The 17,417-nt window shown below is 43.8% G+C and overlaps 1 protein-coding gene across 1 annotated transcript in view; it reads left to right on the plus strand.

Moving 5' to 3' along the window:
- HIP1R (huntingtin interacting protein 1 related) overlaps positions 1-17,417 on the plus strand; it is a 127,550-nt gene that overhangs the window by 71,139 nt on the left and 38,994 nt on the right. The window contains exons 10-11 of the mRNA XM_040416174.1: positions 5,246-5,321; positions 6,960-7,103. Of these exons, the coding sequence (XP_040272108.1) occupies positions 5,246-5,321; positions 6,960-7,103 (220 nt within the window). The remainder of the gene's footprint in view (positions 1-5,245; positions 5,322-6,959; positions 7,104-17,417) is intronic.

Raw genomic sequence — 17,417 nt, forward strand, 5'->3', positions numbered from 1 at the left:
GAGCAGGACAAGACAACACACACTAGGAGAGCTGACACAGAACTGAGGAAACCTCTGCCTTAGGCCTCATGCACACGAACGTTTTTTTTCACGGTCCGCAAAAACAGGGTCCGTAGGTCCGTGATCCGTGACCGTTTTTTCGTCCGTGGGTCTTCCTTGATTTTTGGCGGATCCACGGACATGAAAAAAAAAGTCATTTTGGTGTCCGCCTGGCCGTGCGGAGCCAAACGGATCCGTCCTGAATTACAATGCAAGTCAATGGGGACGGATCCGTTTGACGTTGACACAATATGGTGCCATTTCAAACGGATCCGTCCCCATTGACTTTCAATGTAAAGTCCGGAGTCCCCTTTATACCATCAGAGCGGAGTTTTCTCCAATCCGATGGTATATTTTAACTTGAAGCGTCCCCATCACCATGGGAACGCCTCTATGTTAGAATATACTGTCGGATATGAGTTAGATCGTGAAACCTCATTTCCGACAGTATATTCTAACACAGAGGCGTTCCCATGGTGATGGGGACGCTTCTAGTTAGAATATACTACAAACTGTGTACATGACTGCCCCCTGCTGCCTAGCAGCATCCGATCTCTTACAGGGGGCCGTGATCAGCACAATTAACCCCTCAGGTGCCGCACCTGAAGGGGTTAATTGTACTATCATATCCCCCTGTAAGAGATCAGGGCTGCCAGGCAGCAGGGGGCAGACCCCCCCCCTCCCCAGTTTGAATATCATTGGTGGCCAGTGCGGCCCCCCCCCCCTTCCTCCCTCCATTGTAATAATTCGTTGGTGGCACAGTGTGCCCCCCCCCCCCCCCCCCCCTTCCTCCCTCTATTGTAATAATTCGTTGGTGGCACAGTGTGCGCCCCCCCCCCCCCTTCCTCCCTCTATTGTAATAAATCGTTGGTGGCAATTATTGGCCCCCCTCCCTCTATAGCATTAACAACATTGGTGGCCAGTGTGCGGCCTCCCATCTTGCGCCCCCCCCCCCCCCCCCCCCCCCCGATCATTGGTGGCAGCGGGTTACTAGCAATAGTACAAGATTCATACTTACCTGGGAGCTGTGATGTTCGTGTCCGGTCGGGAGCTCCTCCTACTGGTAAGTGACGGTTCATTTAGCAATGCGCCGCACAGACCTGTCACTGTCACTTACCAGTAGGTGGAGCTCCCGGCCGGACAAGAACATCGCAGCAGCAGGTAAGTATGACTCTTCAACTATTGTACTATTGCTAAGTAACCATGGCAACGAGGACTGTAGTAGCGTCCTGGTTGCCATGGTTACCGATCGGAGCCCCAGCGATTAAACTGGGACTCCGATCGGAACTCCGCTGCCACCAATGATGGGGGGGGAGATGGGAGGCCGCACACTGGCCACCAACGTTGTTAATGCTATAGAGGGAGGGGGGGGGGGGGGCAATGGGGGGCGCACACTGTGCCACCAACGATTTATTACAATAGAGGGAGGAAGGGGGGGGGGGCGCACACTGTGCCACCAACGAATTATTACAATGGAGGGAGGGAGGGGGGGGGGCGCACACTGTGCCACCAACGAATTATTACAATAGAGGGAGGGGGGGGCCGCACTGTGCCACCAATGATATTCAAACTGGGGAGGGTCTGCCCCCTGCTGCCTGGCAGCCCTGATCTCTTACAGGGGGATATGATAGTACAATTAACCCTTTCAGGTGCCGCACCTGAAGGGGTTAATTGTGCTGATCACGGCCCCCTGTAAGAGATCGGGTGCTGCCAGGCAGCAGGGGGCAGTCTTGTACACAGTTTGTAGTGTATTCTAACTAGAAGCGTCCCCATCACCATGGGAACGCTTCTGTGTTAGAATATACTGTCGGTTCTGAGTTTTCACGAAGTGAAAACTCAGCTTTGAAAAAGCTTTATGCAGACGGATCTTCGGATCCGTCTGTATAAAAACTAAACTACGGCCACGGATCACGGACACGGATGCCAATCTTGTGTGCATCCGTGTTCTTTCACGGACCCATTGACTTGAATGGGTCCGTGAACCGTTGGCCGTGAAAAAAATAGGACAGGTCATATTTTTTTCACGGCCAGGAAACACGGATCACGGATGCGGCTGCAAAACGGTGCATTTTCCGATTTTTCCACGGACCCATTGAAAGTCAATGGGTCCGCGAAAAAAAACGGAAAACGGCACAACGGCCACGGATGCACACAACGGTCGTGTGCATGAGGCCTTATATACAGGTTCCATGGGTGCAACAGAGAGGCCACACCCATGGAGCAGACAGAGAGGATTAACTCCTGATAGGCACACAGGGGAGTTAACCCATAAGGAATCAAAGAACACACAGAAACGAAACTGCAGCGAGGAGCGCCGAACGAGCAAGTGGCGGTGACAGTGTGGCTGCTGTCTATTTTGTAGGGAATATAGTGGATTTCATCCAGCACTGAAATAAACTGTAAAACAGGTTAACTAGGTCCATTTGAAACCATTGTTAACCAATCTTATTTTACTTACTGGGGCACACATTCTAGAAGAAGTTGTAAATTATTATGCTGTGTTCACAGTCTGAAAACAATCCAGCACTCCATATGGAATAAAACTTGACTTTTAATTTCAGTACATTAAAAACAGCAACTACAATGTCCAAAAATCAGATACATTAAAATGGTAATTTAAGGGTACTTTCACTCTTGCGTTGTTTGATTCTGGCAGGCCGTTCCGTTGCAGTCTGAAAAATGCCTGATCAGTCAGAAAAATGCATTGCAATACCGGATCCGTTTTTTCCGGTAGCATCAGGCAAAACGGATCCGGTATTTAATCTTTTTTCACATTTTTAAAGGTCTACACATGCGCAGACCGGAATACCAGATCCGTCAATGCGGCAATTTGAATGCTGTATCCGACACTAATACATTCCTATGGCAAAAGTGTTCAGTTTTTTTGGCCAGAGATAATACCGTAGCATGCTGCAATATTATCTCCGTCCTGAAAAGTCAAAAAGACTGAACTGAAGACCTCCTGATGCATCCTGAACGGATTACTCTCCTTTCAGAATGTATTAGGATAAAACTGATCAGTTATTTTCCGGTATAGAGCGGAACTCGAAGCTGGAAAAGAAAACCGCTAGTGTGAAAGTACCCTAACTGATGACCTATCCTCTGGATAGTTCATCAGCATCTGATTGGTAGACCCCACGATCAGCTGTTTGATAAATAAAAAACACCAGCGCACTTGTGAGCACTGTGGCCTTCTCGCTGCCTACTTTAGGCCAGTGATGTCATAACCATTGGCCACTTAGCCTAGACTCAGCTCAGCCCCATTCAAGTTAATATTATTTAGTGGGATTTATTTTTACTGTTTACTGTGTGTTGTAAATAAAATAACTTTATTCTGTGGGTCACTTCAATTATGATGATTCCAATTTATATTTTTCCTATACTGCAGACTGTAAACCCCCCACTGCCCCTTCTCCTTACAGCCAGCTGAATTGGGGTGGGGGTCTGCCTTAACACTGAATACCTCGGGCTGGGTAGAGCTAAAGCTGTTGGAAATAGAGTCAGGATTGAAAGCAGCTAAAAGTGAAAACAGATATCATAACAGATATCATTCATGTCAGCTTTCAAACAAGACCAGGCTCATATCTAGCTTCCACCCAGCCTGAGATATGATGCTTTAAAGCAGAACTCCGCCAACCCCTCACCTTCTCCCTGAAAGTGATGGGCTCCGCTGCGATAGGCCAGCTCATAGCCAGGGAGAAGGAGACTCTCCCTGAGAAACCCAGCCATCTCCTCCTCCCTGTAACGATGGTATGGATTAGCATACAGGGCGAGAAATAGAAGATCCTCCAAATAGCCAGAGTACCTATGTCAATGGAAAGACACTGCCATAATGGCCAGCCTATGGTATACTATAAAGTGACTCTGTATCTGCTGTTACCCAACATAAGTTATTTTTCCATGAGACACCACAGATTAAACTCAAGACATGAATAGCGTCTCTCAAATAACCTGAACATCTGATAACTGGTAATTATCTACCCATTCACACAAGCCCTTCATTTAAGGCCTCCTGCCTCTTTTTTACGGGCTGTTTTTGCGTTCCGTATACGGTTCGTATACAGAACAATTCATTTTAATGGTTCCGCAAAAAAAAGTAATATATTCCGTTTCTGTATTTTCGTTCCGTTGAAAGATAGAACATTTCCTATTATTGCCCGTAAATCACGATCTGTGGCTCCACTAAAGTCAATGGGTCCGCAAAAAAAGCGGAACACGTACGGAATGTACTCCGTATGTCTTCCGTATCCGTTCCGCTTTTGCGGAACCATCTGTTGGAAATTTTATGCCCAGCCCAATTTTTTCTATGTCATTACTGTATACTGTATATGCCGAACGGAAATGGAAGCACAACGGAAACAAAAAAACGGAACAACTGACCGCAAAACACTGAAAAAGCCATACGGTTGTGTGCAGGAGGCCTAAGGAACTGATCCCAACCATGATGGGCCTCATAGGTGGCCGGAATTCTTGTTACTAAACAACATTCAGGGCTATACCCTTATCCGAAACTGTCTGAAGCTGAAGTGGGATCACTGGATAATTTAACCTAAGTCACTGTATCTTTTAACATATTGTCACAGAGTTTTAATATACAAGCGAATGTCAGTCAAAACTACTGCCCCAGCCTGCAGCTCTAAACGTCTGATCGTCCATCTTTTTTTATTTTTTTTTTAGAGCCTGTACAGATTGACATTCCTTTAGAGATAAGCTTGAGGTCTTCCACTTATTTACAGTCCGGATTCTTGATAAAATAGGTAGAAATGTATTTAAATCTTCATAAAATCCATAATACAAAACTGGAACCCCACAGTCAGGTTTACAAGAGTGCAAACAGTTTGGAGACAGGTGATGAGCTTACCATTGTATTGTTTTTTTGCCCTAGACTAGAGGCAGTCTAGACCTTTTTTAAATGATGACATCGTATCTGCCATTACTAATGTCCTAATTTAAGAAACCTCTAGATGCTTATCTAATAGCAAACAGCATTGAGGGTTGTAATTAATCTAACCTTGATGTTGTATAATTAGTCTGAGAAATATTGAACTTGATGGACCCTGTGTCTTCTACCTATGTAACTATATGGACATAAAACATTATTGGCATACTTGTTAGCATAATTGTTCTTTATGTAGCTACACATATGATATTGCACCAAATTCACTGTGATTTATTGTTCTTTTTTTTGTTTCCTTCCCACCCACAGCCTTAAAAATTTCTTCAAACGTGCATCTGATATGCTGTATTTCAAGCGGCTTATTCAGATTCCCCGTCTTCCTGATGTAAGTTTGATGCATATTACAGCACTTGGCTATCCTTGGCAGTGTCATACAGTTTGAATTGATTGGTAGTGTACATGCTCAAACGCTAATCTATTCAGATGGGAACTTAGAGCTCACTTTCTTCTGATCGGTGTTCCAGTGATCAGAACCCCCCCCCCCTCCCCCATTACCTTACTGTCTGTCACATGGACCGGAGAACCCCCTTAAAGGCTTGCGTCTCACAGTTTATTTCTGGAATTTTTAAGAGGTTTTACAGTTACTGGTGGCTGCCATTTTTTAGGCAAAAAACACAAACTCCAGATGTTGCATGAAAGACTATGGGGAAATACTAAACACAGGACAAACAAGCTATCCTGGCAGTCCCCTGGTATTGGTACTTTAAACCCTATACAGGGATCTGGTCTAGATGAGCCACCGGATCGCTACCTCTTGGAATAGTCCTGGTGTAGTTATGATCTGACCCATGGGAGCCTTAGACACCGGTGCAAAGCACCTAAGAAGCAGACAATACTTGTAGTGAGGTGACAGGCCGGGATCAGGGCCAGCAACGATCGTGCGTATCTGTAAAACAGATCTGAGGTCTGGACAGGCAGAGCTTAAGCGTATCCGAAGTCAAGACCGTGAAGGATCAAGGTTGGTAAACAGGCAGAGTTTATAAACAGGGAGACAGAAAAAGCACTAGGTCTAGCAAATACTAGAATACCTAAGCTCAATAAAGCAATAGGGGAGGTTATCCCCTGCAGTCCTACACATAAGTTTTACTGAATACTAACCCCAATACACATGGGTTGAGTGGGGCGATGCCTGCACCCGTCTGGGATAGTGGGGAGGCAGCAGACACGGGTCGCCAGCATAACACTCTGTATTACAATATAGAGCACCAAAAGGTACTGGTGGTCACAATTAAAGGGGTTCTGCACTTTGTTTAAACTGATGATCTATTCTCTAGATAGATCATCAACTTCTGATCGGCGGGGGTCCGACACCCGGGGCCCCCGCCGATTAGCTGTTTGAGAAGGCAGCGGCGCTTCAGCAGCACAACGGCCTTCTCACTGTTTACCGCCGGCCGGTGACGTCACGACTAGTATCAACTGGCCTGAGCGGGGCTAAGCTCCATTCAAGGGAACGGAGCTTAGCCGCGCCCAGGCCAGTGATACTAGTCGTGACGTCACTGGGCCTGTGATAAACAGTGAGAAGGCTGCGGCGCTGCTGGAGCGCCGCTGCCTTCTCAAACAGCTGATCGGCGGGGGTCCCGGGTGTCGGACCCCCGCCGATCAGATGCTGATGATGATCATCAGTTTAAACAAAGTGCTGAACCCCTTTAAAGAAAGGGGGGGGGGGGTATTTTTTAGTCAATGCAGTTCCCCTGCCCCCATATTCTGGGAATTTAATTTTTTTGTGCATTTTGCTGTAGACTTCTCTACAGAGTAAATAAATACCAAAAAAATAAACAAAAACTAAAAATGCATGTAAAAATTAGAGTTTACAGGCCATAAAAAGGTGAAAGTGTTGCAAAAGGGACTGTGTTGCAGTCTTTATTATATAACATCTCTACATGGCAAAAGCCAGTTCATATACAAAACAAATTGTTTTTACCTCTTCTTATAAATGAAATTTACTTTGTCTGCATTTTAACAGAATCCACCTAACTTTTTAAGAGCATCAGCCTTGGATGAACATGTTAAACCTGTGGTAGTCATGGCAAATGAGACTCCAGAAGAAGAAGAGCCGCAAACTGAGTCTCTAATTGAAATTAACAACAGCCAGCCAGTGGAGCAGCAGGTGAATACCGTTTTATTATATCCCGTTATTGGGGTTTATCACAGTGTTGCAGTTTTAGGGTACGACCACACAGTTTGGTCATGTTGCGGTCATGATCCTTTTTTAAAGGCAAATGGGAAATTTCAAATTGCTTTGCGTCACTGTGGTTGAGGTAATGTATGGGCTAATGTATGGAGCGGGCTGCTGCAGCGATCCTGCCGAACCCAGTCAGTTAACCCCTCAGGTGCTGTGATCAACTTTGATGGCACCTGTGAGGTAAGGCAGAGGGATGTGGCTCCCTCTGCCTTCTGATGGGAGCCCCATCAGTGAAATCGTGGCTGAAGCCTTCCAGGCCTGCCCTAGTGAGCTCCCTGCTGCTGTGTGCACAAAGCACAGCGCAACAGCGAGCATGTGAAAATCCTATTCACCTTAATAGATCTCTATTAGGGTGAATAGGACAAGGGATCAAAAGATTGTTGTTAAATAAAAAGTAAAATAAATAAATACATATATTAAAAAAGTTTAAATCACCCCCCTATTTTACATATCTAATATAAAGCGGAGTGTATGTATGTCCACTAAAAGAATCTGCACGGTCGCATTTACAATCGCTAAATTTGGCATACAGGTACATTAGGTGTCCGGGAGGGTTTTAGACCGGGTCTCAGCTCTAGCACGTACTGTTCCTGAGATATTCCCCCCCAAAAAAATGCAAATATGGCACCATTACATGACCTACATTAGTCAAAAGAAGCCTGCTGGTTTTTCTCCTCATATCCCAACTGCCATACACACGGTCACATGACCCTTATCTGCCAATAGAAGCTTGCAGACCCTTAGTCTCCAAAATACGCATTTTTTTTTTCTTTTTTTTATTTTTTTTTTTTATAACAAATCTCTTTTTATTAAGATTTTACAAGTTACATACATAATGACATTAAGAACAATAATGTTATGTAATCTTCACAATGTCATACTGCATAGCAATCGAACACAGGAGAGGGGGAAGAAGGGCAGGGATCTAGGGAGGGGAGTGGTGGTTGAAAGCACAAAGATGCAAATACTGGGTGTATTGACACCTTCAGCTAAATGTTCTGCATAGAACATACTTACATCTTGTAAGATTAAGTATGCAATCAAAAAAAAATATTTTTGGGAATCTAGGTTCACTATCCCAGAACTTTAACCATGTTCTAGTACAATTTAACATTTGCCACAGACTATATATCACCCCTATATGGATGAATAAATGTGGGCTAAGAGACACGTCTAACTGCCCTAAATGCGACACCTCAGGTGCGGACTATCTTCATATGATCTGGACCTGCCCAGAACTTATAAAATACCGGAATAGCATCAATAACTTTATCACCTACAAACTAATAATACGAATCCCTTTTGAACTACAAGTGTTTTTGCTTAACGACCTTTCCAAAATAAATAGCAATAAGTATCAAATATCTTTCTAGGTAGGATACTGTTGTTGGCCAGAGTTCTGGTTGGTCGGACCTGGTTTGCTCGACATACTCCAGAGATAAATATATGGATAAACCTAATTAATAAGGTAAAAAACTATGAGCAAATCATGTATAAACAGAGGGAAGCTGATGAGAAGTGTATTAAGATATGGGGTGGTTGGAAGATTTGATTAGTTGTGATAACTGTTTCCTATTTTTTTTATTTTTTTTCCGCACCACAGGTATGGGCAGGGGGGTGGGTGAAGGGAATGGGGATAAGGGGGGAAAAAAAAATATTGAAGTTGGGGATTATTTATTTAATCCTTTTTGTATTGTAACCTGTTTTGATAGACCAATTAATAAAGATAATTAAATTTAAAAAAAAGTATACAATCAAAAGAATGAAGTATAGATGTCCACCCAGGTATACATCCAATGGAACATACTGAAGCATATATCCTATATAGGTCAATATTCCCAACCACCATCCGGGGGTGGTAAACAATAGACAGTAACAGTTAAAAGTGTCAAACGGCCGTGGACAATTCTTCCTTCAGAACATAAGAGCAAAGAGCAAGAGGAATTGAAGCTGAGTGGTTGAAGTACCATATTGATTACTTCAGTAAGAACGTCAGTTTCCCTAGTCTTCTCCTAATCCTGAGACAGTTCATTACCCCATTAGTAGAAGAAATACCTGAGAGTCTAAAAGAGAAAACCTAGAGTGTATATATTACCAGAGTCTCTCAGTGAGACCCATAATTTCTCATTGAGGATCACGGAATATTTTCCAGGGTTTCCACAGGTGGGTATATTTAGAGTGTGTTCTCTTTGCCCAGCTTGCCAGTTCCTCCATTAAGCATAACTGGTCGACTTTTTCGTACCATTGCTCTAGTGTAGGAGGGTCAGTGTTCAGCCAACGAAGTGGGATTAGCAGTCTAGCTGCCTGAATAAGCAGGGTTGGCAAGTCTGACTGTGTAGGTTGCCAGCTTGTGGAAGGTAGCCATAGTAGGACTGACTGAGGTGAAAGCTTGATGGAAGATTTACAGATCTCTTTGGTCTTCTGTTCCACTTGACTCCAGTAGGAGCGCAATAGAGGGCAAGACCACATAATATGGCCCAAGGTGCCTTTATATGTTTTACATCTCCAACACGTGTCTGAGTCTGTAAGTCCCATTTTAAATTGTTTACTCGGATCATTGTACGAACGTGTCATGGTTTTGTAAGAATGCTCTTGTATTTTTCTTTTCTTTTTTTTTTTTTAAATCAAATCATTTTTATTGATTTTCCAACAAAGAGTTTTAACAATCCCTATAACATATTCTCAGAGGGATCCAGGACGGGGCATTATGCAACATGTTACAGGAGTTGTTGCATAACAATCATTTTCAACAAGTTGGTGTGACCAATAAGTGATAAAGGGAGTTTGATCCACACATGAACATTCTGCCTAAACTGGTCCAGGATCGGTAATAAATTGAGGCGGACAAAGTCCTGAGCATTCGTTGATAAGAATGCTCTTGTATCTTGACGCATCTTGAAAAACCGTGAGAATTTTGGTGTATTTGTCTTGTTTCTTGTGTGGAAAAAGACCTGTCAAGGTCTCGCTCCCATTCTCGGATATAAGCAGGTGTAATTATCTCAGAGGCGGAGTTTAATGATTTGTATAGGAATGAAATAATATGTCTCGGAAGCTTTTCACCTAATGCTAGTTTCTGAAACCATGATGGGGTTGGAATGGTATCATATTTGTTGGCTAGTAGTTTGCATGAGCACTCCAATTCCTGTCTGGTTAGGAAATTGCCCTTCTCAATAGCTTGAGTGCTTATGAGGGGTATTTCCTTTTGGCTTTTAAGAAGTGTCAAGAGTAGTGAGATAGGAATGTTTCTCAGGAGTTTCCAAAATTGGGGAATAGGAGTCGTGGGTGCATATACTGGGTATGGAATGAAGTCTGCTGTCGGGTGACTCCGGGGGATCAGAGAAAAAGGGGTTTTTAGCATGTATAGAGCGTGTAGCTAGATATATTCCTTTAGTGAGACCCTGTGGAGCTTCAATCGATTGATCTAAGCCCCAAAGCCCTGCGAGTTGTCTATCTGACATTAGTGCTAACTCAATGGTAGAGCCTAATGTTCTATATTTAGGGATACATAATTGAAGCCACAGTTTTAGTTGTATAGCTTTGTAATATGTCTGTAGATCAGGTAATCCAAAACCTCCCTCCGCCTGGCTCTTCATAAATTTATCATATGCTAATCTCGTTTTTTTGCCCTTCCAGAGGAAGGCTGTAAAGATATTTCTGACCTGTTTGAAGAATTCTTGCAGGAGATGTATGGGAACCATCTGAAGTAAATATGTTAATTTTGGTACAATGTAAGTCTGAAGTAAGTTTTTCCGCCCCATCCAGGACACCCATGGTATAGATAAAGACTGTAATTGAGTCTTAATCTTCTTCAGGAGCGGGAGATAATTAGATCTACACTCACCTAAAGAATTATTAGGAACACCTGTTCTATTTCTCATTAATGCAATTATCTAGTCAACCAATCACATGGCAGTTGCTTCAATGCATTTAGGGGTGTGGTCCCGGTCAAGACAATCTCCTGAACTCCAAACTGAATGTCAGAATGGAAAAGAAAGGTGATTTAAGCAATTTTGAACGTGGCATGGTTGTTGGTGCCAGACGGGCCGGTCTGAGTATTTCACAATCTGCTCAGTTACTGGGATTTTCACACGCAACCATTTCTAGGGTTTACAAAGAATGGTGTGAAAAGGGAAAAACATCCAGTATGCGGCAGTCCTGTGGGCAAAAATGCCTTGTGGATGCTAGAGGTCAGAGGAGAATGGGCCGACTGATTCAAGCTGATAGAAGAGCAACGTTGACTGAAATAACCACTCGTTACAACCGAGGTATGCAGCAAAGCATTTGTGAAGCCACAACACGCACAACCTTGAGGCGGATGGGCTACAACAGCAGAAGACCCCACCAGGTACCACTCATCTCCACTACAAATAGGAAAAAGAGGCTACAATTTGCACGAGCTCACCAAAATTGCACTGTTGAAGACTAGAAAAATGTTGCCTGGTTTGATGAGTCTCGATTTCTGTTGAGACATTCAAATGGTAGAGTCCGAATTTGGCGTAAACAGAATGAGAACATGTATCCATCCTCTGGCTACTTCCAGCAGGATAATGCACCATGTCACAAAGCTCGAATCATTTCAAATTGGTTTCTTGAACATGACAATGAGTTCACTGTACTAAAATGGCCCCCACAGTCACCAGATCTCAACCCAATAGAGCATCTTTGGGATGTGGTGGAAGGGGAGCTTCGTGCCCTGGATGTGCATCCCTCAAATCTCCATCAACTGCAAGATGCTATCCTATCAATATGGGCCAACATTTCTAAAGAATGCTATCAGCACCTTGTTGAATTAATGGCACGTAGAATGAAGGCAGTTCTGAATGCAAAAGGGGTCCAACACCATATTAGTATGGTGTTCCTAATAATTCTTTAGGTGAGTGTATATAAGCTCACAGGGTTATTGGTAAGTACAATTTCTAAGTATGGCAATGAGTTTAGGTTCCATTTAAAGAGAAAAGATGCTTTAAGCAAATTAATTGTTCCAGGTGCCAGGGAGAGTCCTGTGGCTTCCGACTTGGGTTAATTCATCTTAAATTTAGATAGCTATCCAAATAGACTAAAGATTTCCAAGATTTGTTGGAATGCTTGTTTGGGGTTCGTGATGAGCAGGAGGAGATCGTCCGCAAACGCTGCACATTTATGCTCTATTTTGTCTACCGTCAAACCCTTAATGACAGGGTCGTCTCGTAAAGCCTGTAGCAAGGTCTCCATGACTAATATGAATAAGGAGGGGGAAAGGGGGCACCCTTGATGGGGTTCCATTTGTAATGTGAAAAGCCCTCGATGGGGAACCGTTCACTCTCACCCTCGCACTTGGTAAGTGGTATAACGACATAACTGCTTGAATGAATGCTTTGGGAAAACCAAATCTGTACATTGTGCACTTCATATACAGCCAACCCACTCTATTGACGGCTTTTTCAGCGTCTGTACCCAGAAGCACTAGAGGAAGTGCTTTTTTCTTTGCCCAAGTGATGGCATTGATAAGTCTGTAAGACTGAAGAATTACCTCTGCCCAACACAAACCCCAACTGTTCTTGGTGAATAAGTTTGGGGATAACAGCATTAAGTCGATATGCCAACAATTTAGCCCATATTTTAACATCTAAGTTGAGTAATGTCATGGGTCTATAAGTGCAACATTCTGTACGCTCCTTGCCTTCTTTGGGGGCGCTAATACTGGAAGTATTTTTTTATTTTAATTTTTTTTATATAATAGTCGGCTGGGAGGCCATCTGCCCCCGGGGCTTTGCCTATAGGCAGGGTCTTGATGATCTTTGCAACCTCTTCTTCTGTGATGGGTGCTAGGAGAGGTGAAACCTCTCCTTCCCCCAATTTCGGTAGATTCAGATTGTTCAAGAACGTATCTGTGGTTTTCCTGGTTTTATTTTGGGCTGAGTTCCAGGTGTGACAGAATGATATTATCTAAATTATATAAATTTGTGTAATAGGAGCTAAATTATTTTGCAATATCTTTCGCGGAGGAAACAATTAATCCTCTAGATGTTTTAATCTCAGAGATTATGCTGTGTTTCAACCCTCTTCTTGATAAGATATGTCATCAACTTGTTTCCCCTAAGTCTGTGCATATACTGTTTAAATTTGGTATATTGGTATACTTTGGCGCATTTTATATTGAGGAGATCATTTAGCTGTCTTCTCAATGAGAGAAGTTCTTCCTGGACTACAGGTAATCTAGACCTTTTCTGGATTGTTTCTATAGTTGCAATCTGACCCAATAGGGAATTAAGTTTTTTCTGCCCGTCTTTTTTGAGTTTAGAATCCAACGCTATGAATTCAACCCCGGATGAAAGCTTTGTTGAGCCTCCCACACTATAGTCTGGGAGGTGTTTGATGGTTTATTATCCTGGAAATATTGAGATAATTTTCTGAAATGTCTGCTAAGTGTTTCTCGGAGTCCTGAAGGGTCTTATTGAGACTGCACATCAACTCACGGTTGTGGAGCATGCTTAAGGAAAGGGTGGTTGTTACCGAAGGATGGTCTGATACAGTGATAGAGCCAATTGTGGAACCCAGTAGCATATTAATGTGTGCTTCTGATAGAACATAGTCCAACCTCCTGATATGAGCGGTGGACCCCGGAGAAATACGTATAGTCTCTGTCAGAGGTATTTAATGTTCTCCAGGAGTCAATGAGATGGTTGTCTTAGTGTTGTATCCCTCCTAGTGTTTTTTGGGGTTTGTGCTGTAGTGCCTGATGAGTCAAGCATAGGGTATAGAGAAACATTAAGTTCTCCTCCTATTATTTTGACCCCTTCAGCAAAGTCATTGAACCTGGTTAGGGTAGACTTAATCCATTTATGTTTATGGGTATTGGGAGCATACAAACTTGCAAGGGACACCAAAGTATTTCCCACCTTTCCTTTTACAAACCGAAACCTGCCTTCCTGGCCTTGTGTTAAAATGGGGATGAAGGGTATGTCCGTACTCCGGTAGGTGCAGTCAAACCATTGTGAAAAGTGTACACGAGAAAAGTTGGGTACTTTACCTACTTTGAGGTGAGTTTCTTGTAGGAAACAAACATTGCACCTATCTCTCTTCAATAAGGTAAGGATTTGTGATCTTTTTTGAGGAGTGTTTAGGCCTCTAACATTAAAAGTGGAGACTTTCAACTCTGCTATATGATACCGGTTTTCCTGCGCCACTCAAGCTTCAGACAGATCATCCAAATCATCAGACAGATCATCCCGTAATTAAACACCGGGTCCATGTTGCAAAAAGCAATGAAACCTAAGTTGAGCCACTGTTTAAAGGTATGTGAGGGCAGGTGGTGTTGAGTAGCTATCCCAACCCATGCCTTCACACCCATGCTTCCTACAACTGGAATATCTGCTTGTTCGAATAAAACCGTATACTAGGTATTAACTGAAAGAAGAAAAAGAAAAAAGGTATAAATCAGTAAGAAGGAGAGGAGAGATTTAGAGGATTGGTTGTCTCTGGGTCAAGTATTACTTATAAATGATTATAGTGAGTCCTCTAGTGGTGGTCTTCAGTAAAACATCTTCATCTCCTATTGGAGTATATATCTACGGCTCTATGTGAATCCTCTGTGTTTCTTGTCTAGTCCATACATCTTTATAGGTGATGAAGTAGAAATATAAAAGAAGAGGACTTAAGATGGAGCACTTCTGGGCCCAGTCAATAAAGTAATAGTGATGTTGCTTCTAATCAATCCAGCTAGTTTGGGGTTACTTGAAGCTTGGGCTAGTGAGTGTTCACATAATAACAAGTGGTCCTCTAAACTGGAGAATTAACAGAGAAATCTGTTGCATGTGTTTAGCCTCCAGTCAGACTGTTGTTGATAGATTGATCTATGGATCATATATTTCAAGGGAGAGAGTGTGCACGACTCACTTTCCATGCCTTCACTCCAGCCGTCTATTGCCATTAGAAGCTTTCTGCTAAGGAACTGTTCCCCAGGGCACCAGAGTGGGCAGCTTTGGCAAACTGGGCAGGGTAGCATCTACAGGGAGCTAGGTCTCAATTGGCGATGGTGATATCTCTAATGCTTTTACATGCCGCGTCTAAATCCTGCAGCACGCGAATAGTGCAGCGGCGGCCATTTTTTATGAAAGCAAGGCCAAAAAGATATAGCCACCTGTATAAAATCTTCGGATTTCTCAAGTGGTCAGTTAGTGGTTTCAGGGTACAGCGTTTAATCAGAGTAGAAGGGGCAACATCTTGAAAAAACAAAACTGTCGATTAAACATACCTTAGCTCTTTGCTCATACGAGAAGCTTGCAAGATGGCCGCCGTATCTTTGAAATATAGTAATCCACAAACCACATCTCTTTGCGGTTCCCCATGTTTTGGAGCTAGACGCAGAGATCTGTGTATTCTCTCGATTATGATGTTTTCAGCTCTGTCTTCTCCCAAAAGGTCAACAGACCTCTTCTGTGCAGCAATTTCTAGCTCTTCATGCAGCACTGCTTCTGATAAGCCTTTCATCCTGACATTTTTCTTCTACTTCTATTCTCTTGATCTTCAATTATGAGGTATGCTGTATTAAGTGAGGAGATCTAGTGATCGTGTTAGCGCCGTACTGTGTGACACTATCTGGCCTTGGTCTTCCTCCAGCTTCTCCACACGGTGCTCAAGAGATCTTACATCATGCCTCAGCTCCTTTTATCTCTTGTATCAGCGGGGCTAATGCTTGAGATAGCTGTGCGCTCACAAAATCGTTCTTTAAAGCCACTCTATCTGCAGCTTGTGTGAGTTCACGATTATCCAGCATGGAGTCTGTCGTTGTCTTCTCCCTCAGAGTCAAGCCCATAAGCCTGATGCACTATGTTGTCTGAGTGCGCCGGCGACGCTGCAGGTTTCTTCTTGAAAAATCTGTCTACTTCTGCTTGGCCCTCCTTTTGTTTTGGGGTACCCGGGGGCTCCTTGGGTCTATATCTGCCTATCTTGACCATATTGAAGCTGTCTTTGTCATATAGTAGCTATGAAGCATGGGTCTGTGAGGCAGGAGCTCTCACTCAGACCTCAGTCTTGCTTGGCGGTTAGGCTCCGCCCCCCCACACAGAGTTTTGCACCAGGTTTCCATAACAACCCAGCCATTTTTCTTCACTGCTGTAGGTCAGCTTTAAAGGGGCAGGACGCTGTGGGTGACCCTGTGGATTGAGTGAGCGAGGTGCTGTGGAGGTCACAGTTAAGGGGACGATCCGCTATGGATGTCAGTGTTAAGGGGAAGATTGCTGTAGAGGCCTCTGTTAAGGGGGCGGGGTATTGTGGGAATCACTGTTAAGGAGATGGGTCACTGTTAAGGGGGCGGGATTCTGTGGAGGTCACTGTTAAAGGGGTAGGCGCTGTGGAGGTCACAGTTAAGGGGACGGTCTGCTATGGAGGTCAGTCTTAAGGTGAGGGGTGCTGTAGAGGTCCCTGTGGGGGGGGGGCAGGGTTATTGTGGAGGTCACTGTTAAGGAGACTGGGTACAGTGGAGGTCACTAATAAAGGGGCGGCCGCTGTGGAGGTCACTGTTAAGGGAGGAGGCCACTGTAGAGGCTACTATTAAAGAGGAAGCTGCTGTGGAGGTCACTGTTAAGGGAGCGGGGTACTGTGGCAGTCACTGTTAAAGGGGCAGTCGCTGTGGAGATTTCTGTTAAGGGGGCCAGGAATGGTGAAGGTCATAGTTAAGGGGACTGTAACCTATGGTCAGTGTTAAGGGGCGGGTGCTGTAGAGGTCACTGTTAAGGGGGCGGGACCCTGTGGAGGTCACTGTCAAGTGGGTGGGGTGCTGTGGAACTCACTGTTAAAGCTGCAGGCTGCTATTAAGGTCAAAGTTAAGGGGGTGGGCTGCTGTGGAGGTCCAATTTTAAGGAGACAGGGCACTGGCGGGGGCTGTGGAGGTCACTGTTAAGGGGGCGTGTTACTGTAGATGTCACTGTTCTAGCGGATACTGTCTATCTTAACGCAAACATTAAATGAAATAGATGAGATATACCCATGCAAAGCCGGGTCCTTCTGCTAGTAAAAATATCAGGTATCGCCGTGTCTGAACTATTAAAATATATTTTAAAAAATTATATATTCCTGTGCGGTGAATGCTGTAACGGAAAAAAAATTAAAAACAGAATTCGCCATTCTTAGTCTCCCCCATTCCACCCCAAAAAAAAGTATAACAGTGATCAAAAAGTCGTATGGTAACGATAAAAACTACAGTTTGTCCCGCAAAAATTAAACCCTCATACAGCTGTTTTTTCAAAGGTTTCTATTTTC

Source organism: Bufo bufo, chromosome 2, assembly GCF_905171765.1.
Source record: "Bufo bufo chromosome 2, aBufBuf1.1, whole genome shotgun sequence".
Lineage (NCBI taxonomy): Eukaryota > Metazoa > Chordata > Amphibia > Anura > Bufonidae > Bufo > Bufo bufo.